Genomic DNA, 23,160 nt, shown 5'->3' on the forward strand with positions numbered 1-23,160 from the left:
ATCATCCTGGCTGGGTCTTCATAATCATGTCTGCAGTATAAAAGATGCTTTTTCGCTTTTTTTCACTTCCACCTCTACGAGTCTAGTATAGTTCTTTGGAGTACAGTTTCCCGGGACCGGACATGGAGGGCTCTGCTCATTTTTGGATGCTATGTTCTTGGATTGTATTATGGAAATGTTCATCAGCTGCTCCGGCTCTCTATGCTTTGCACAGGACAAGGAACTGGAGGGACGTGCACATGGCAAAGGTCTGTAGTGGAGATTTATGCTGCATGTCTCCGAAAACATCTAGGAATCACAGGGCTGACATTCACCCTTTAAGGGTGCTGTTAAGTTTGGGCATTAACCCATTTATGCCGGAGGTTATATATTTTCCAGTTCCAATAATGGAACACTAGGCATAAATGGGTTAAGGCTCCAGCAACTTTATTTGTTTTTCCATCTCTGCATTTCGACATATGAAGGCTTATTTTTTTGTGTGACAAGTTATATTTTAGATGGCTCTAATTTGGGGTTAGACATGTTTGGCTTAGCTTTTCTGTAATTATTTTTTTATGTTTTCATTATGAGAGTTAAAGGGGTTGTCCCGTCACAAGGATCCTATCTATAATGCTTGTAAATGTGAATGTAAGACTTTTCCTAAATACATTGCTTCAGCAAAACTGCTTTGTTTGGCCACTATCTCACTTTATTCATTTTTTTGTGGCCACAGCCCTGACCTGAGTCAAGTGATGTGTCTGCCTGCTCTCAGGGGGGAGGGAGGAGGGGCTAAGTACACGGGAGCGAGCCTGGAGGGGGGGGGGGTAGTTTACCCTTTGGGGGACAGGTGAAGCCAGCAACATCGCTATGTGCCTGCCCTGCATGAAGACAGCAGCGGCAGAAGCGATGCTGCTATTCCGGGGCGGGGGGGGGGGGGGGGGCGGAGGAGCGGAATAACAGCATCGCTTCTGCCGCTGCTGTCTTCATGCAGGGCAGGCACATAGCGATGTTGCTGGCTTCGCTTGTGCCGGCATCTAACTCCCCGGCATCCGCTGTAATAGGCGGATGCTGGGGACAGTTAGACACCGGCACAGGCACATCGCTATGCTTCTGCCCTGCATGAAGACAGCAGCGGCAGAAGCGATGCTGTTCCGCTCCGGGGTCACATATTCAAAGCCAAGCGGCGAGATGCCGCCGGCCCTGCGTGCAAGCTCATACACCAGTCTAGCCTTCACAATGCTAATACAGAGCCGCAGGGTGCCGGGTCTGTATTCGCATTGTGAAGGGTAGACTGGTGTATGAGCGCGCACGCAGGGCCGGCGGCATCTCGCCGCTTGGCTTTGCATATGTGACCCCGCCCACCAATGACGAGACAAAGCCGGAAGACAGAAGATTTTAGAGGAATGAAGACGGGTAAGTATGCGACGTGGGACAACCCCTTTAATTCTGCATTAAAATTGACACTGTTTTACCACTTTCACTAATGACACCATGTAATACTGCAAGTCACCTCTAGTGGCCACTGCAGCTGTAATGTTCCTGACGTGTTTATAGATGGGTTAGGAGTGTCAGGAAGGGGCAAAGCTCTAATATCACAGCATTAGAACCCAATAGAAGGCACATTTTGATAATTTTATTTAATTTACCTTTCTTATTACCCCAGTGCTGATTTTTAGTACTATAATCTGCAAACAGGATTAAGTCTATGTCAGGTTATAATAAAGACTTTGGCCTGATCTAAGAACTTCAGTACAAAAAATGAGCCTAAAGAGGTTTTCCCAGTAATAGCACTTATCCCTGTCCACAAGATCAAGAACAGGGGACCCCGAATACCCCATATGATTGCTCCATCTGTTTTTATGGGACTCATGGAGATCCCAAAGTACAAAGATCTATCACTCCTATAGACGTGAGAAATAGCAGGGGTCATGCATGCACACCACCACTCCACACCCATAGGGGACTAAGGGACTGCTCTTCTCGTGATTGAAGGACTTATCGGTCAAATCACCAATGATCAATCACATATCCCTATTCTGTGGATAGAGGATAAGAATTGTTAGTGTAAGGCTGTGCGAACATACACTTTGAATTTTTGGTTTATTGCAGTGGAAGGGTTAAAATCTCCCTCTACCAATTGCATGCAAAGTTATGGTGTAGCTCAGCTCAGCTACACCAAGTGCCCCAATTTGGTGTAGCACGGTTTACTATTGTGCTCCTTAGAGGGGGCGCAAGTTGTCTGTTACTTTCTCACGTTGCGACTCAATGGGGTATATTTATGAAGACTGGTGTATTGAAGGCTAGTCTTTATAACCCTGGTGCTGGCAGAATAGCCGCCTGATTTAAGAGGCGGTGCATGTCTCTTTATAACTGGGGAGTTCAGCTGTAAAGTGGCGTAATTGATAGTAAATCTAATAGAAATACTAATTTGGCAATTAAATCCGCATCATGATTAATTAGACTTTTTAACTGAGTCATGCATGATGTTAAGGATGCTGCCCTCTAGAGGGCGGTGTACAGAGTGCACTGTTCTCCTAATTCCATCATGGAAAATAGATTTGCATATTTTTTACCCAGTAAATCTACCGACATTTTCCCACACCACTTTTACTGTCACGAAAATGGGAGGTGCAAAAACACCAGTTCTGAAATATGAAATATTTTATTGATCCCGGGGAGGGAAATTGAATTGCCTTTGTGGCAGGTAAGCACAGAACATGGCAGACATAACATGGTATAAGTGGAAGGGATTAGGGTATGTGGTGGGACGAGAGCAAGGAGAAGGCACAATACATTCAATATAACAGTACAGCAAGGGACCCAACTCATTGAGGATGGGGCTAGAGAAAAGTAGGTAGAAGCAAGGTAGGGGTATGCCGCTTCAGGGAAATGCTTAGCACACAGCAGTAACATAATGTGGGAAGGGGTACAGGGAATAAGGCCTAGTACAATCAAGCAACAGTACAGCTAGGGACACAACATGGGAAGGGGGTGGTTTTATAGCCAAGTTGGGTGATTCAGGATATCAGTTCAGATTCGTAGTTTGGCTGGCCTCTGGGGTGCCCGGAGCAGACCTGGGAATATTCATATTGTTTGAGGTCTAGTAAGACCAGAGCCCGAAAGGTGTATTGTCCCTGCCCTCTGAACATCATCATGGTGGAAACTCGGGTATGCTCAAGGCAGACCTGGCCTCTATGCATCTTCAGTTGCCAAATGAACGGGTAGGAGCCAGGTATTGGTGCAGTGGAGAAAATGTGGGAGCCAGAGGGAGGCCAGCAGGAATATTTAGAAGATGTTGGCTTCTTCATGGGTGTCCCAATGGTACCTGATTATTGGCATGGTGGATGGTTTTGGTAGTCCCTAAGACATACCTTAGCCTAGCAGACAGGACTCAGCCCAGTGGTGTGTGAAAAGCACGAGGCAAGTGATGGTCCAGGATGCCAGGCCTGTTCTTCTTCACATCAGTTATCCTTGAATTCGGTTGGTGGTTGTTTTGGAGAGAGGTAGGCCTCAGCTTGGGACAGGAGAGGCATCCTCAGTCCTCAATTGGTCTTGGAAAGGGTTTGTGAAGGGAGGGTTATGTTGTGGGTTGAGGACATGAGTGGGGAACTCAAAGTGTACAAGTTAAGGGGATTTAAGAGGGAGATAATGTGGGGGAATATGGAGGTTATTGGCTTAGTTGCCGCAAGAAAACCTGTTGCAACAATAATTACTCCTGGAGTTTACAGACCTCAGGTTTGCAACTTTTTACACCAGATACCTGGAGTAAAATAAATAATAAATAACCCAATGACCAGGTTACTCAGGGTAGGAATGGCTTCCGACTTAGGGGCCCATTCCTGTGCTTGTTTGGAGAAGGATGACTTGGAGGACAGCTTGTAAGTAGAACAGCTTGTAGGAGTGGAGAATAGCTTGAAGCATCAGCAGCTTGCACCCCTGGAGAAGGGAAGCCATCTCTTAGCCAAAGTTGCAATCTCGGATCTGAGAACCAACCACACCTGAGGATGCCTGTGAGTAGGAGGAGGCGTTCTCCGGTGGCAGGCAGCACATCCCCGTGACTGTTTGTTGGAAAATCCTGACATTTTATGAATTTAGTAATCAACACCACATCTGTTACTTGCATGACATTGAAGTATTGCCTATCTTGTACATGAACCATATACCTTAGTAAGGAGGTCTTCAGTGAAGAGTGAAGTGTCTGTGTTTCTTCATGCACTTGAATAGGGCTAAACTACAATACAGGCTACAGCCTATGAACTCCAAAGTAGCTGTTTTTGGAAATAGTTCATTTTTCGTTAAACTAATAGAATCCCTTTAATTAATCTACATGTAAGTAACCTTTGTGTTGGTGGAGATTCTGTGTTATTCTGGTGCAGATTAAGCAGAACTGAAAATATAGACTTCTGCCATTGGTCATTGTTATGGGCTATGCGTTGGTTTTCAGCTATATTTATATCAGTTTCATTATATAAAACCTATTTTTAGTAATATAAAGTTTTGTCTTATGATGATTTCATCGACTGATCAAGATCATCAGGAGGTTAGATGAGTTTAAAGAAACTGACTCATGTCTTGATCTTGTTAACATGTGACTTCAAGGCTTCGACTTATCGTGAACTGGGAAGCCAAGCGTTGCCCATTGGGAATATATGTGAAAGTATATCTACCCAGTAGAACAGTGGATTTCGGATAGATTACCCGACTCTTTTCTTCCAGCACCTCACCAATGAAACTGTGGTGATGCCTGGGCTTCTCCAGTGGTCAATATACATGTGACATGCCACCAGTACTGGTCATAGGTCCCCACTACCAAGCCTTAGAGTCACCAGTATCAGCCAAAAATACCCCAGTCAGTACAGCACTTACATACATCACACCTCCTCTTCTTCTACCACAAGAAGGAAGTTGATTTGACTTCCTGTGCCAATATGTTCCGTTCTGGTGAAGGTCTTCCTTATAGATCACTTTTACCAATACCAAAAAATTGTATGAATTTTTCCCGATGACTCCATACTGCGAAGACAGAAGGTCAAGCCACATCAAGAACAGGAGGCCTATAGAGGAAGTCTATAGGAGGTCAACAATGATGTCTGCAATGTAGACTAGGAGAAGGGATTTTGCTTGAATGCAGTGCCGCATCTCCCATGCCAGGGCCACGGGGAGGGTGGCATTTTTGCTGATCTAAGCCAGTCCAGGACAAGCTGTCCTGGACTGGCTTAGGGTCACCATCACTGAGCGGTGGATTGGGGAGGCCGCTGGAGCAGCACTGCTAAGTGACGTGTTTGATGGCAAAAGAAGTATATAGCACAAGTATATAGCACTTAGCTACAGGTCTCTGTCTAAAACCACAAAGTATGGGGTGTATGGAGTTTTCAGCAATTTCCAACACCCCTGTCTGAAATTGTCAGACTTTGCTTGGTCTAGCCAATAGTTTGGGTAAAGCAACCATATATTTGCAGCAGACGTAGAGAAGGTTTGGTAGAAATGTCTATAGGAGCATGGGAATTGTTATAGAGGATGCAGAGGTAGCAGGCATCAAGGAGCTATGCATCTAATGCCATGTCCCTCCATCCCTCTCTACTATGATTGACAGGACAGGTCCGTGTACATGTCAGTACATGAGCAGGGATGGAGGGACTGGGTCGTGGAAAGCATAGCATGGAGGGATGGAGGGACTGGCCCGTGGAAAGCATATCATGGAGGGACTGGCCCGTGGAAAGCATAGCATGGAGGGATGGAGTGACTTGGCCGTGGAAAGCATAGCATGGAGGGATGGAGTGACTTGGCTGTGGAAAGCATAGCATGGAGGGATGGAGGGACTGGGCCGTGGAAAGCATAGCATGGAGGGATGGAGGGATTGGGCCGTGGAAAGCATAACATGGAGGGATGGAGGGACCGGGCCGTGGAAATCATAGCATGGAGGGACTGGGCCATGGAAAGCATAGCATGGAGGGACTGGGCCGTGGAAAGCATAGCATGGAGGGATGGAGTGACTTGGCTGTGGAAAGCATAGCATGGAGGGACTGGGCCATGGAAAGCATAGCATGGAGGGATGGAGGGACTGGGCCATGGAAAGCATAGCATGGAGGGATGGAGGGACTGGGCCATGGAAAGCATAGCATGGAGGGATGGAGGGATTGGGCCGTGGAAAGCATAGCATGGAGGGATGGAGGGACCGGGCCGTGGAAAGCATAGCATGGAGGGACTGGGCCATGGAAAACATAGCATGGAGGGACTGGGCCGTGGAAAGCATAGCATGGAGGGATGGAGGGACTGGGTCGTGGAAAGCATAGCATGGAGGGATGGAGTGACTTGGCTGTGGAAAGCATAGCATGGAGGGATGGAGGGACTGGGCCATGGAAAGCATAGCATGGAGGGATGGAGGGATTGGGCCGTGGAAAGCATAGCATGGAGGGATGGAGGGACTGGGTCGTGGAAAGCATAGCACTTTGGTGTGATGAGAGCAAACCCCAGCTATCTGACAGTTTTTATAATTCGATAGAGACTTTTTTGGAAATAGACTTCCTTTAAAGGGCTTCTCCAAGACCCAATATTGATCATCTATCCTTAGGATTGGTCACCATTATCAGAGTGGAGGGTCTAATACTTGGTACCTCCACCGATCAGTTAGAAGCAGTGGGCTCTGTACACTTGTACTGGTGGTGCCACCTTATTACAAATCAGCTTCCATTCAAGTGGAACCATGCATGGAACCATCTACAGTATTCTGAAAACAGCAGATTATTGGGGGGTGTCACTTATTGGACCACCACCTATCCGATATTGATGACCTATCTTCAAGGAGACTTAAATAAACCATTAAATGGATTGTTCAGAGAATATCATTTAATGACCTTGTCCCATGGATGCTGATGATGGACAAAACCCATAGGTCGCTCCACCTCCTTCTTCCCTAATCTCACAGGTAAGGAGATTAGGAGCCTGGCCATGGCCACTAAAAGCTAGATAACTGGACTATGTTGAGTGGACTATGTAATCTAGAGTAAAGTGGATTTTGGGGAATAATTTTCACCATTATGGGTGAGAATTTTCTTTAATACCCTTTATTCTTTTGGAGTAAGTTAAAAATTGTTAAAAAAAACAAAGACATGTGAAAACTTATTACAAATTTGGCCTATTTTTACATTGACCAAGGGCTGCAGGAGGCAATGCAAACATGTCATGTGGCCTGAGTCATACAATGAATCTTTATCACAATTTTATTAATGGAATGTTCCTCCTCTTCATGGAAACCAAAGCGAATGTGTTGTATTATTGCATGAGACAATTTCTATTGACGTCCATGACTCTGAAAATTTTTGGTGCCAACGTATTACCTCATTTGGGTCATGGAGATCGTAGGACAATAGATTAGTATAGCCGTCACACAATAGTCTTCTTTGTCTTCTCTGTAGCGGAGGCTGAACAAGGTCATTGAACACATCATTCAGTTCCTCTACATATCTAGAAATCTCGAGTATGTTGACTATGAGATCAGAGTAAAAAATTTGGTCAAAGCTCTTGTCAATGTTTGAGTAAGGTATAAGAAATGCTTTTTGCTCATGTTTTCAATTGCAGGAATATCTTGACAAATATTACAGTAGTGATGGACAAATGAATATGGCTGAAATGGTGACAGACGATACATTGTTTTCACGGAAAATGAAGAAAATGCAAAAGTTCTTCGGTCTACAAGTTACCGGGAAATTGGACTATTTGACCGTGGCTGTGATGAATAAACCACGATGTGGCATGCCAGATGTGGCCAACTACCATGTCTTCCCGGGAGAGCCAAAGTGGAAAAAAACTACATTAACTTACAGGTGACAGGTGCAAACCTCCATACTGGTCATACTAGGTGGTCATTTATAGTAACATGATGGACTTATGTTAAAGCAATGACAATAAGGAAAGGTTGATGTCCCTTAAAAAGATTTGACATTTGTTCCTAATCTAGTAGAAAACATATTCAACTCCAGAAAATCAGTCATTGTAAATGGAAGACCAATTTTAGACAAGGATAGATGCTCTTTGAATATTGCATAGAGCAGTAAGTGATACCAATGGTACCAATGTTAGGAGACCATTGGAAGAACTTCTTGGTCCCTGTTGTGGCGGATGTTTTCTATAATTCCATAATCTGGGCTCGTAATAGGGTTCTGTAGACATCTGATGTCTATGAGGTTATACTGACACATGAGGCTGTTACCTACAGTACAGGGCAAAATTTTTAAGCTTGAGGAACACTGTAGAGTAAGAATGGTTTCATGAATAGAAGGGTTAATAGTTTACCAAAATGAAGTGAATTGAAGAAAATATATGTAAATCCCATCAATATTTGGTGTGACCTTTGCCTTTTGGAGGAATCCTGGAAGTGATGATCCGGCCCCCACAACATCATCCAGTCTGTCTGGGATGACATGAAGAGAGAGAAGGATTGGAGCAAGCCTACATCCACAGAGGATCTGGGCTTAGTTCCCTAAGATGGCGGGAACAACCTCACTGCTGAACTCTGCCAAAAACTGTCTGCAAGTACTGAGAAGAATTGATGGAAGGCAAAGGGCAAAGGTCACACCAAATATTGATGGGGATTAAGGGCTAGCTCACATGTGAAAACCGCCTGGCTTATTTAGGTCCAGAAAAAAAACGCTAACTAATTAGGAAGCGGTTTTTTGACCTTGAGGCGTTTTTGAAGCGTTTTCTGGCGCGTTTTTTTGGTTAAAAACCGCTTCAGAAAACGCCAGGCGGTTTTCCCCTCCACTAAAGTGAATGGGCCGTAAAAAAAAATGCACCACGGTTTTCGCCTCTCATTCACTTCTATTGCTTTCCTCAGGCGGAAACCGCCTGAAGAAAGGTCATGTCGCTTCTTTTTTCTGCTAGCAGTTCACATAGGGCTCCATTGTATGGAGGCAGATTTTGAGGCGAAATCCACTGTCAAAATCCGCTCCATTGGCCCCGTGTGAACTAGCCCTTAGATTTCTCTTTTCTTCGTTCACTTCATTTTATTACTTGGAAAAAATAAACTATTAACCCTTCTATTTCTGCAAGCATACTTACTTTGCAGCATTTGTGCTCTGTGCTATATATGTATATAGTATATGCATTATCCTAATTGATTTTAAGCCTACATGAATCTAGCTCTCACCCGGAAGGAAAAATACTTGCTCCCTACTATCATCTATGGCACTAGAGAGGAATCATTCTTTCTCCTGGATAATTTGCAAAGCCTTTTTCCCAGGGAACATTACCTGTCCTGTTAAACTCCGTACCCCCATGAGACATAATATCCTTCCATAGATATATGGTTTTAGGAAATTTTTGTCTGCACGTGAGTAAACAAGACCAGTGTGACAATACCGGCTTGCTGCAATCACTATTTTGCAATTGGGCACAAGTGATGCAAGAAATTCTGAGAATAACTTGCAAAAAAGTTGCAAAAACTTAATTTCTAGATCATTTTAATATATTCACAGGGATAAACTGCACTGTGTACAGGTTCATGCTAATGGAGAGACAGACCACTAAATCTGCGGCTACCTACCTGTACCGGCAGAACCCCAGAGATTATAATTAGAGATGAGCGAACACTGTTCGGATCAGCCGTTCCGAACAGCACGCTCCCATATAAATAAATGGAAGCACCTGGCACGTACACTTTGCCGGCGGCCGGTCGCCGTGCCAGGTGCTTCCATTCATTTCTATGGGAGCGTGCTGTTTGGAACGGCTGATCCGAACAGTGTTCGCTCATCTCTAATTATAATCCCCCACAGATTTCTGGCTGTTTCTACGGTGAAGTCTCGAATGGAGACTCCGACACAGATGTGAGCTTATCCTATGAAGACGTTTTTCCAAGACATCTTATACCTGTTTTATATAAGGTTGGGGTTGACCATCCATTGTGTTTGCTGAAACCTTTTTTGTTTTTAGGATTGAGAAGTATACTGCCAGCATGAACAAGCCGGATGTCGATAGAGCCGTAGATATGGGGCTAAAAGCTTGGAGTGATGCGGCACCTTTAAACTTTGTGAAAGTAAACCAAGGAGAAGCGGACATTATGATTTCCTTTGAGACCGGAGGTATTGGAAATGTTGATGTGTTACATGTTCTATTGCACCAGTTTGTAGTAATAATGTCTCAACATCTTGCAGTTGTCCACAACAATTTACAAGGAGGCCATAGTAAAATTACATTAGTATAAATGTAGTTTTTGGGGCTAAATTTAAAGGCATGTACATAATTAGAAAAACATGGCTATTTTGCTTAATGGACAGTGCTGCCACACCTATCCACTGTTTGTGTGTGGTATTGCAGCTCAGTTCCATTGGCTGTAAGAGATCTGAGCTACAATATCATATAATATGAGGTCCTCGGTTGAGAGACTATACCTGGTAATAATCCCAGCATCATTGCAAAACAAAGGCCTCTTGGAAGGTCGAGCATGATGTTAAAGGGAGCAGCCATTATTGGGCCATATCACTGAGATTCTGTCTTTCTAATTACACCAGGGAAGACAGGCTTGCACATTCCAGTGAGCGCCCTCTATTGGTTTGCAACACTGAGGCACCTGACTTCCTAATTACATCATGGAAGACAGATTTGCATATTCTTCCTATGGTGGGTTATGTGATAGAGAGCCATTTCTGTGGCCATTCCTTGATCCTAAGGAGGTTTTGAACTATTAATACATGAAATATATTGATTTCTTTAGACCATGGAGACTCCTATCCATTTGATGGACCTCGGGGTACATTGGCTCATGCATTTGCTCCAGGGGAAGGTCTAGGAGGAGATACCCACTTTGACAATGCTGAAAGGTGGACCACGGGATCAAATGGTAATTGTATGCCTTGTAAATGCATATCCCATTACACTATCTAACTAGTTATAGGTAAGGTAACCAATTGTCCTGTCCTTTTAGGATTTAATCTCTTTACAGTAGCTGCTCATGAATTTGGACATGCTTTAGGACTTGGACATTCCAGTGACCCATCAGCTTTGATGTATCCAACCTACAGATACCAGCACCCTATAGGATTCCGCCTGCCGAAGGACGATGTCAAAGGAATACAGTCACTATACGGTACAGTGAATAGAGTGGTTGGCTTATCATATATAATGGGGTAGTCAACTAGTTTAACTAAGGGTTCATGTACCTGGGTCAAGTGAACTCTCAGCTAAACACTCAGCTCTCAGTAGAGACTTCATCTTGTAATTGTTAGGCAGCCTTTGTAGATTTGCTATTATTTCTTGCAAAACATAAGAAAATGAATTAAGACCACATACCCTGAAACTCATTCAGACCATAGAATGCTAGATTCAAATCAGGTCCCAAACCAGAACCCTATACTCAATTCAGATCCCAGATGGGACAGTGAAGATTAATTCAGACTCCCGGATAGCCTCCCCCCCTCCACCCTTTAGGGGGCACAATGAGTGTCAGGACATAATATGTGTCGCCCTTCGAGGCCTAAGCAGAGGACAGGAGCAGGGATATGGGAATCTTACTGTATGGAAGTTTGTATGGGCCTGTATTGGGTAACATACTGTATGGGAGCCTGTAATAGGGACAGTATACCGTGTAGGGCTAAGATACTATGTAGAGGATAAGTGGTATTATACCGTACAGAGGCCAGTGAAGGCGGCATTATGTCATGTGGGAAGTGGGCCCCATCATTCCTAGTTATATCCGTAGATACCAGACCAGACCTCCAAGATTAATCTGACCCCCAGACCAACTACTCCAATATCCTGTTCCCAGTTCCTCTTCACTTCCAAGTGCTGCACCAAACAAGCCCCTGATGCCAGATCTTGTATATTGGGCCATGGCATTAGTTGTGCCCCTGACGGCCCACCTACCATCACAGAGGCAATATAACTATGACAGCAGGTCTGCTGTGAGTAAAGAAGCAGTATTGTACAATTTGCTGTACCTATCTACAGTAACAGCGGTAAACCTAGAGAGAGTGTAGAGGTCCAGGTATCTGTGAAGGGATTCAGTGGCGTAACTAGGAATGGCGGGGCCCCAGACCCCAGAGTATAATAATCGGAGACCCAGAGGGATACAAACATAACAAACTACTGTTACTTACCTATCTCCTGACTCCCCTGCATTCTCTGTCGCTGTCGGCCATCTTCCGGGATGTCATGTGACCGGGACCCTGCATAACGGGTCATATGACATCACGCAAGTAGGCCAAAGCCTGCCCAGAGCCTGGAGAGGTAAGTAACACAGTTTTTTTATGTTATTTTACCTCTCGCGGGCCTCCGATCGTTATACTCGGGGGTCCGAAAAGACCCCCAAGTATAATAGTGCTTGTGAGGCCCGCGCCATCACTTACCGATCCCGGCCAGGGTAAGTATATAGGACCCGTTACCAGCTGGAGTAATTTACATTCTGTTTTTTTTTTCCAGGGCCTAAACAGTCTGGCCAAAAATCTTCAGTAATCCCCCAGTCACCGGCCCCAGACCACTGTCAGCCAAACCTGTCTTTTGATGCTGTTACAGCCATAGGGAATGAACTTCTATTTTTCAAAGACAGGTGAATATAATGTTTTGGTCTACAATGATACTTCGACACTATGGGGCAGATTTACTAATAAATATAAACCACAATTCTGTCATGATTTGCACCAAAAAACTGGTGTTAATTCCCAACATGACATTTATTGTTTTAGGCACATTGTCCAAAAACATGAAAATGGGCTTAACATAAATTGCGCAAAACTTAAAAATGAAAGGGGTTGTGCAAACCAAAGGACACATTCCCTATCTAACATTTTGCATCTACAACTCTTAGGGCCCCTTCACACGGAGTAAACGCGCCCCTTCACAATGCGCGGCGCGTTTACTCCGTGTGAAGGGGCCCTTATGCATATCAATGTGCCTTCATGGTAACAGACTCCAAACCAATCCCTGTGTAGTCTGATCCTGTAGCCATATAGATGACTTGCATGGCCCACTATGATGTCACTGTATTACTAAGGGGCCTCTCATGATTTGTGTAGCGCACCAGTCATTGAAAAGCAATGGCGACATAAATAACATATTGAAGGTTTATTTCGCATCTGCTACACCTATACATTCCTCTATCCATCTCTTACATACATTGTTAAATTGCAAAAAGTAGGGGACCGGTTGGAAAGAGTACATTTGTGGACTTAGACACTTCGCTACCTTTAGCTACCACCAGAGGAAGTGCCCTCTATATGAATGTATACTCTGGGTGACAGACGTATTGGACACGTCACCAATTTTCTAAGTAAATCTATTTCTCAAGGTGCTATTGACGTGACATTATCACCAGATATCGGTAACAACCCATCCAATCCACACAGGCAAAGAAATCCCACATAGATGTCCATAAATTATGTGTAATAATGAGAAATGACACCGGGAAAAAGGATTGACCACATGAAGGAAGAGAGGAGAAAAAAACCCATGGAAAGTCCTGACAACAGACGAAATCTTTCAGGAATTAGAAAGTAATCCTGACACGTAGTGACTAGGGTTGAGCCGATCTTGACTTTTCAGGATCGATTTTGAAATCCGATTTCCAATCATTTTTCATTGGAACCTGATCTCGATCCCAATTCCGATCCCAATGCAAGTCAATGGGATTGTTTTACTAATCGGAGATTGGATTTTAAAAACAATCCTATTCACTATACAGCATGGAATCTAACAATTGTACGCTTTGTTAGAATCCACGCTGGCTACTTAGTGCCACCTGGTATCCACTTACCTGCAGAGATGGCTGGTCCGGTGCCCGGTGTTCTCGTTCTTCTTCTCCTCGCTGCCCCCTGCCTCCCAGGTTAGGAGAGTGTGGGCGGGTTAGGAGAGTGTGGGCGGGTACTGGGAGGGGAGACGTCACGTCTCCTCGCCCTGTACCCGCCCACACTCTCCTAAGCCACAAGCCCTGCCTTCTTCCTAGCTCTGTAACACTAACCTGGGAGGCGGGGGCAGCGAGGCGAAGAAGAACGAGAACATCGGGCACCGGACAAGCCATCTCTGCAGGTAAGTAGTTACTAGAGATGTTAGCTAGTCTCCCATTAGAATGAATGGATGCAGCCGGTGCGCAGGGGGTTAAGGCTGTGTGCCGGCTGCTTCCATTCATCCCTATGGAACCGCAGCGGAGCCTTCACACTGAGTATACCCTCCACTCAGAATAAGTGGGGCATATACTCAGTGTGAAGGCTAACATTGTTAGCTTTTCCCACAATGCTTGGCCAGAAGCAAAGCATTGTGGGAAATAATCACCGATCTCGATCCCACCTAAAAAGATCGTGTTCGGAATTCCGATCGCGATCGTGAAATTTTCTCGATCGCTGATCGGAATCCAATCTTTTCCAGACACAATCGCTCAACCCTAGTAGTGACAAATAATAAGAAGTCTCATTACTAAGGGGCCTCAGAAGAAATACCTCATGATGGGTAAAACCAGTGAGCTGTCTCAAGACCCTCACAACCTTATTGTTACAGAACATACCGATGGCATTGGTTACAGAAGAATTACTTAAGGTTCCAGTGAGTATTATTGGGGTCATAATCCAAGAGTGGAAAGAACATCATTTCATGACCAGGAGCTCCCCGCAAGATTTCACATAGAGGAGTGAACAGAAGTATCCAAAAGCCAAGGAACACCTGTGGAGAACTCCAGAAAGACCAGGAATCAACAGAAAACAATAAGTAATGCCCTCACCCTCCATGGCCTATATACATCCTCACCACACACAACTCCATTCCTGAACAAAAAGCATGTCCAAGACAAGACGGTGAAATACCGGGAGAATAGAGTCTGGTCAGATGAGACAAAACTGAACTCTTTGTATACCATAATACACACCATGTTTGGAGGCCAAAAGTCACAGCCTACCAGCCAAAAACATCAGACCAGCAGTGAGGTTTGAAGGTGGGAACATCATGGCGTGAGGCTGTTTTTCAGCATACGGCACTGGCAAACTTCATATACCTGAAGGCAGGATTTATGAACAAATGAACCAACACATTCTTAAAAATCTCCTGCAACTACCAGGACGGTGAAGATGAAATGAGGGATACATTTCAGCAAGACAAGAACCCAAAAACACAGCCAAGGAAGAAAGAAAATAAAGCTGCTAGAATGGCCCAGCCGATCCCCAGACCTGAATGTAATAGAAAATCTTTGGAAGGAACTAAAGCTCAGAGAAGGACCCCCTGAACCTTCAAGATGTAAAGAGTGATTGTGTGGTAGAATGGGCCAAAGTCACACCTGAGCAATGCAGGAGACTAGTATCTCCATATAGGAGGTGTCTTGAAGCTTCATCAGCAAACCAAGGTTTTTGTAGCAAGTATTAAAGGGATCCAAGCATTGGAATCCTATTTTTCTGATTAACACGTAGGAATAGCCTTAAGAAAGGCCATTCTTCTCCTACCTTTAGATGTCTTCTCTGTGCTGCCATTTGGTAAAAATCCCGGTTTTCTTCTGTATGCAAATGAGTTCTCACGCAGCACTGGGGGCAGTCCTCAATGGTCAAACAGCACAATGGGCATCCCCAATGCTGCAAGAGAACTCTCCAGAGATGCCTCCATCTTCATCTGGAACGGCCTCTCCCCACTTCTTCCGGCGCTGGATTTCAACCTTCTAGGCATGTGCAGTCAGCTTTGCCATGGGGCCTCAGGCAGAGCTCACTGCGCATGCCCGTGGCCATTTTTTTGGGCCGCTTATGTGAGCGTACTGCGCATGTGCAGTACGCTTGTGTAGTTATACAGAGTACAGAGCCTACTGAGCATGCTCAGTAGCTCTGTACCAATATCCAACACGTAAGTGATGCCAGTACAGAACATTTCTACTGAACGGCGGTATGGAGAAGACATCTAAAGGTAGCAGAAGAATAGCCTTTCTTAAGGCTATTCCTATGTGTTAGGGGAAAAAATGGAATTCCAATGACTGGATCCCTTTAAATCCATTTCAGTAAGTGTGATTGATTTCCTTGCCTGTATTGGACTGGTCTTACTGACATCTGGTGAGAATTTCATGTCAATTTTAAAAATTTATTTACGGTACTTAGAACATTGATGAAGTGTTCAATAATATTTCACCCATTGTATTATATATAGCAGTAGCAGACATATTTTTTGGATTCGTTGATCTTCTTTATTAATATACCTTTATTTTGAAGATCTTTCTGGAGAAGACAAACCCAACTTACCAATGTCAGAGCCAACTCCATTGCCGCTTCCTTCCCGCAGCTCATGTCAAATGTGGACGCCGCTTATGAAGTTCCTGAAAGAGGAACTGCATATTTTTTTAAAGGTAGGACTAAATCTATATAAAAATATTAAGAACGGTAATAGATTTTTTTTACTTTTATGTAGTCCTTTTTTTGTGCTGGCGAAGTGAAGGTGCTTGAAGGAACCACTTGAGGAAAATAAGAAATGAAGTACTTCCTTTATACTCATGAGTCACCGAGTACTGATGCGAAGGATTATCTGAAGAACGTCTTATATTACCTTTATGGGGTTACGTGATATTCAGCAGATGTTGTTTTCCTAACAGGTCCTCATTACTGGGCAACACGAGGTCTGAACATCCAAGGACCTCCTCGCCATATCTATGACTATGGATTCCCCAATACTGTGCAGAAAATAGATGCTGCTGTCCACCTGAAGAGTGCTAGGAAAACATTGTTCTTTGTCGGGGAAGATTTCTACAGGTACAACTAAAAGGAAATTTTCACCAAAACTGAGTGTTTCAATAGATTCCATATAGGAGTTCTCCGAACCCCTGTTCACATGCTATTGGTGAACTGATATGTCATAGAGAGGGCACAATGACAAACAGTCTCTTCTGTCTGTCCAGTAGCCTCCATTGTAGTCCATTGCCCCTTCCGTCTGTATTCACTCTAATGTAAAAAAAAAAAAAAAAAGTGCACACATGCAAGACTTTTGTTTTCTGTTAAAAAAGTAAACATAATGGAAGAAAGTTTCTGGTATCTTTTTTACATTAGAATGAATTGGAATAGACAGAGATGAGGGGCTCCATCTACATTTACTACAGTTAAAGTCCATTGCTCTTATCCTATGATAGATGAGAGCAATAGACTATAATAATGGTAGTGTGAACCTAGCCTCTCTGCTGCCTGAGGCGAACTGTAGAAAGGCCTGTACTGTGACATCACTGTGTGTATTATCTCTGTACTGTGACATCACTGTGTGTATTATCCCTGTACTGTGACATCACCGTGTGTATTATCTCTGTACTGTGACATCACTGTGTGTATTATTCCTGTACTGTTACATCACTGTGTGTATTATCTCTGTACTGTGACATCACTGTGTGTATTATCTCTGTACTGTGACATCACTGTGTGTATTATCTCTGTACTGTGACATCACTGTGTGTATTATCCTGTACTGTGACATCACTGTGTGTATTATCCCTGTACTGTGACATCACTGTGTGTATTATCCCTGTACTGTGACATCACTGTGTGTATTATCCCTGTACTGTGACATCACCGTGTGTATTATCTCTGTACTGTGACATCACTGTGTGTATTATCCCTGTACTGTGACATCACTGTGTGTATTATCCCTGTACTGTGACATCACTGTGTGTATTATCCCTGTACTGTGACATCACCGTGTGTATTATCTCTGTACTGTGACATCACTGTGTGTATTATCTCTGTACTGTGACATCACTGTGTGTATTATCTCTGTACTGTGACATCACTGTGTGTATTATCTCTGTACTGTGACATCACTGTGTGTATTATCTCTGTACTGTGACATCACTGTGTGTATTATCTCTGTACTGTGACATCACTGTGTGTATTATCCCTGTACTGTGACATCACTGTGTGTATTATCCTGTACTGTGACATCACTGTGTGTATTATCTCCGTACTGTGACATCACTGTGTGTATTATCTCTGTACTGTGACATCACTGTGTGTATTATCCTGTACTGTGACATCACTGTGTGTATTATCTCCGTACTGTGACATCACTGTGTGTATTATCTCTGTACGGTGACATCACTGTGTGTATTATCTCTGTACGGTGACATCACTGTATGTATTATCCTGTACTGTGACATCACTGTGTGTATTATCCTGTACTGTGACATCACTGTGTGTATTATCCTGTACTGTGACATCACTGTGTGTATTATCTCTATACTGTGACATCACTGCACACATTATTATTATTATTATTTATTTATATAGCACCATTAATTCCATAGTGCTGTACGTTATTATATTAATTCCATGGTGCTTTACATTTGGGGGTTACATAGAGTACACAGAATATACAGGTAGATATAATACTAACAATGACGGACTGGCACAGTGGGGTAGAGGGCCCTGCCCGCGAGGGCTTACAATCTATGGGGGAAGGGGGTAGAGACAGAAGGAGAGGGGGAGACTGTACAGATGGCGGTGCGGTGATAGTGTTATTGGGGGGTGTAGGCCTTCCTGAATAGGTGAGTCTTCAGGGCCTTCTTGAAGCCTGTGATTGTGGGGGTCAGTCTTATGTGTCGTGGTAAGGAGTTCCAGAGTATGGGGGATGCACGAGAGAAATCTTGGAGGCGGTTGTGTGAGGAGCGGATGAGAGCAGAGCGGAGTAGGAGGTCATTGGAGGATCTGAGGTTACGTGTGGGCCGGTTAGCAGGAGATGAGGTCAGAGATATATGGAGGAGACAGGTTGTGGATGGCTTTGTATGTTAGCGTTAGTAGCTTGAACTCAATTCGCTGGGCTATAGGTAACCAGTGGAGGGACTGGCAGAGGGGAGCAGCCGATGAAGATTGGGGCGTGAGGTGGATTAAGCGAGCAGCGCAGTTTAAGGTGGACTGGAGGGGGGCGAGGGTGTTAGCTGGGAGTCCATGGAGAAGGGTGTTGCAGTAGTCTAGGCGGGAGATTATGAGGGCATATCAATAATAACTGAAAATATCCAGCTCACCCTTTCATTTCAGCTACGTCGCTGGGATGCACGGAAACAGTTGGACTTTAGCCCGTGGAAAGGAATTCAAAGGTGAAATGAATGTGGATCCAGCATACACCAGGCGATGAATCAATAAAACTTAACTTTTATTTTCAATCCATAAAAGCAATCGTCACGTCCATAGGGAATGAGAGCGGATACAGAGTATAACAAAGCAGCTACTCTGTATCCGCTCTCATTCCCTATGGACGTGACAATTGTTTTTATGGATTGAAAATAAAAGTTGAGTTTTATTGATTCATCACCTGGTGTATGCTGGATCCACATTTGTTTCAATTATGAGGGCATGGACGAGCGTGTTAGTAGTTTCATGGGTGAGGAAGGAGCGGATTCGATAAATGTTCTTGAGTTGGAGGTGGCAGGAAGTGTTTAGGGTTTGAAGGATAGGTCAGAGTCCAGGGTTATCCCAAGACATCGGACCCATGGGACAGGGGTAAGTGTGGTTCCATTAACTTTGATAGATGGGTCAGGTAGAGGGGCCATGCGGGGTTGGGCGAAGATGATGAACTCCGTTTTTTCCATGTTGAGTTTGAGAAAGCGGGAGGAGAGAAAGGAAGCTACGGCCGAACAATCGGCTAAACAATCTGGAACTCTGGCCAGCAGGGAGGTAATGTCTGGTCCAGAGATGTATATTTGGGTGCTATCGGCATAGCAATGGTATTGGAAACCACGAGATTCTATGAGTTGGCCCAGGCCAAGGGTGTAGATGGAGAACAGGAGGGGTCCTAGGACGGAGCCCTGGGGGACACCTACAGAGAGAGGGCGAGGTGAGGAGGTGGTGTGCGAGTGGGAGAGACTGAATGTGCGGTCGGTGAGGTATGAGGAGATCCAGGAATGGGCCAGGTCTGAGATACCAAGGGATGAGAGAATTTCTAACAGGAGGGAGTGGTCAACTGTGTCAAAGGCAGAGGAGAGGTCAAGGAGGAGGAGGACAGAGTAATGGCGCTTGGCTTTGGCGGTTAGCAGGTCATTGGTGACTTTTGTTAGGGCAGTTTCAGTGGACACATTATCACTGTACTATATCATCGCTATGTACATTATTCTTCTCATGTGACTTTCCTGTGTTAGTTATATATTTGGATGTGGATTACCTATATGCTGTGAGATCACTAGTATATGTATTATCTCTGTGTTTTAGAGAATGGCATATATTAGAGAGAGATTATATTAGATTATATTAGAGAATTAGAGAATGGCATATAGCACCAACACATATTGTTAAAAACGAATTATGTTCTGAAGTTGGTGCAGGAGGTAGAAGGGGGTCACAGTAATACTATACTAATAACATAAAGTCCGGCAACTAAAACAGATTTGCTTTTAGATCCTTTTAATAAATCTGCCCCATTGTAATGATAAGACGCCATCACTATGTCAGTGTACTCTCTCCACAGCTATGACGAGGCAAACCGAATCATGGAGAGGGATTACCCAAAAAGCATTGACGATGAGTTTTCTGGGGTTGAAGGAAATGTAGATGCAGCGGCTGAAGTAAATGGTAAGTGCCCAGGGGCGAAGCTATAGGGGTGCAGTGGTAGCAATCTGGGCCACGGAGATCTACAAGACCTTGTATGTTGTGGGTACATGAGAGTGTTTGAACAGTAATCTATCTAATATTGTCCAGTGAATGACATAGTCGAGCAGTTTTTAAGAAAAACACTCTGACACACTTGTCGCAGTAGAGTCATTTACTTAAACAAGTTCAGATACCCTTGAACATAAGAGCAGTATGAATCAGTCTCTTATTGTCCATTTAACACGGTCAGCACGTAGACATTTAGCGTCACAAAAAAAACTGAACACCGCTGTTCAAATGATCTGCAGCGCTCCACCGAGAGTTTGTGGCTCAGATTTGTTATCTAGTTTCAAACGGTTGGAAAACTGTTTAGGCAGGAGGGGGCAAGTACCATGGCAGGCGCTTATACAACAGTTCCCTGAAGCATACAGGAAGCAGCAGGTCTTAGGTGTCGCACCAAGGCTGCCCCTCCAAAGACTGCACAGATGTATCCCTACATAGTGATGGGAGAACCGCGCTTCATGAATATTCGTGCAGTTCGCCAGGAAATTTGTTTTCGAACTGAACTTGTTTGGTCCAAACCATAAGTGCCACGAAATGTGGTTTGTTATCTTCGGGTTCTAGAATATAATAACCAGGGAAGGTGTGCGGGGTAAAAAAAAACTTACATTCTCATCTATCTATTCCATATTTATGTTTCAGTCTCATATCTATCTATCTATCTACATTGTTGGCCAAAAGTATTGGCCCCCCTGCAATTCTGTCAGATAATACTCGTTGTCTTCCAGAAAATGATTACAAGCACAAACTCTTTGGTAATATCTTCATTTATTGAAAAAACACAAAAGAGAATGAAAAAAAAAGTCAAATCATTGATCATTTTACACAAAACTCCAAAAATGGGCCGGACAGAAGTATTGGCGCCCTCAGCCTAATACTTGGTAGCACAACCTTTAGACACAATAACTGCGCACAACCGCTTCCGGTAACCAGCAATGAGTTTCTTACAAGGCTCTGCTGGAATTTTAGACCATTCTTCTTTGGTAAACTGCTCCAGGTCCCCCCTGAGATGTGAAGGGGCCTTCTCCAAACTGCCACCAAGAGATCTCTCCTCCCCCACAGGTGTTCTATGGGATTCAGGGCTGGACTCATTGCTGCCACTTTACAAGTCTCCAGGGCTTTCTCTCACCACCATTTTCTAGTGCTGACCTGAAGTGTGTTTTGGGTCATTGTCCTGCTGGAAGACCCATGACCTCTGAGGGAGACCCAGCTTTTGCACACTGGGCCCTACATTATGCTGCACAATGTGTTGCAGCCTTTAGATTGCTCATGCTTCCTCACAATTTTGCTTCTCAAGTCCTCAGACAGTTCTTTGGTCTTCTTTCTTTTCTCCATGCTCAATGTGGTACACACAAGGACACAGGACAGAGGTTGAGTCAACTTTAATCCATTTCAACTGGCTGCAAGTGTGATTTAGTTATTGCCACCACCTGTTAGGTGCCTCAGGTAAGTAACAGGCGCTGTTAATTGCACAAATTAGAGAAGCATCACATGATTTTTCAAACAGTGCTAATACTTTAGTCCACCCCCCTTTTTTATGTTTGCTGTGGAATTATATCCAATTTGGCTTTTTGACAATTCTTTTTGTGGTTTTCCATTGAAGAGAAATTAAATGAAGATAATAATACCAAAGAATTTGTGATTTCAATCATTTTCTGGAAGAACATGAGTATTATCTGACAGAATTGCAGGGGTGCCAATACTTTTGGCCAACACTGTATATCTATCTCATACTTAGAATTAGAGACTTACTAACCTGTATAATTTCTATTCCTTTTAGGATTCCTTTACTTCTTTTCAGGACCAAAAGCTTACAAATACGACCCAGAGAAAGAAGATGTGGTCAGTGTTGTGAAAGCGGGCTCCTGGATTGGTTGTTGAGAAAAAAAAACAGGAATTTTTTTGAAGAAAATACTAAAGTAGCACTGGGGATTGTGTAAAGCTGTAACATTGCAGCTACTCATGTCTGGAAGCCTCAGTTTGTAAATACCTAAAATATTGCAGCAATAACCTGAAAATTACTTAAGACGTGTGAAATGTTTTTGAATATGTTGTAAAGAACTTCTATGGTAAATAAAGAGGAAGTAACCAGTATAATTCTAGCGTTATAAGACAATTGATTTCCTGTATAGCTCACCTTGACCGTGATAGGTTTTAGTTGGTCACATTTTGCAGCAGTTGGGCCAATCCAGCAATTATGACCTATTTTGTGGATGGGGGATACAGGCTCGAAATACAAGTAGGGTTATGCTTTTAAGTAACGTATAAAATTCCTTAAAATGAAGGATACATACTTTAAAAATAGAATGGTCTTGCATGGAATTATATCATTAAAGGGATTCTATCATTATAATGCAATATTTATGGGTACCATGTCGGAATAGCCTTAAGAAAGACTATTCTTCTCCTACCTTTAGATGTCTTCTCCGGGCCGCTGCTGTTTGGTATAAATCCCGGTTTTCATCTGTATGCAAATGAGTTCTCTCGCAGCACTGGGGGCATCCCCAATGCTGCGAGAGAACTCTCCAGCACCACCTCCATCTTCTTCTGGTTTCCTTAAGGTCTCCTTAACCACCTCCGTACCGGACCAGTTCCCCTGATTTAGGACCGGACACATATT

At 43.9% G+C, this 23,160-nt stretch overlaps 1 protein-coding gene across 1 annotated transcript; it reads left to right on the top strand.

The window, feature by feature from the left end:
• The first annotated feature begins 227 nt into the window (after positions 1 to 227).
• On the top strand, positions 228 to 22,421 carry LOC142196004 (matrix metalloproteinase-20-like). Its single transcript, XM_075266155.1, has 10 exons — positions 228 to 248; positions 7,558 to 7,802; positions 9,907 to 10,055; positions 10,688 to 10,813; positions 10,898 to 11,059; positions 12,391 to 12,517; positions 16,137 to 16,270; positions 16,514 to 16,670; positions 20,359 to 20,462; positions 22,321 to 22,421. Exons 1-10 carry the CDS (start codon positions 240 to 242, stop codon positions 22,419 to 22,421), a joined length of 1,314 nt encoding a protein of 437 aa, XP_075122256.1. The 5' UTR covers positions 228 to 239.
• Positions 22,422 to 23,160: the final 739 nt, after the last annotated feature.

This window comes from Leptodactylus fuscus, chromosome 2, assembly GCF_031893055.1.
Source record: "Leptodactylus fuscus isolate aLepFus1 chromosome 2, aLepFus1.hap2, whole genome shotgun sequence".
Lineage (NCBI taxonomy): Eukaryota > Metazoa > Chordata > Amphibia > Anura > Leptodactylidae > Leptodactylus > Leptodactylus fuscus.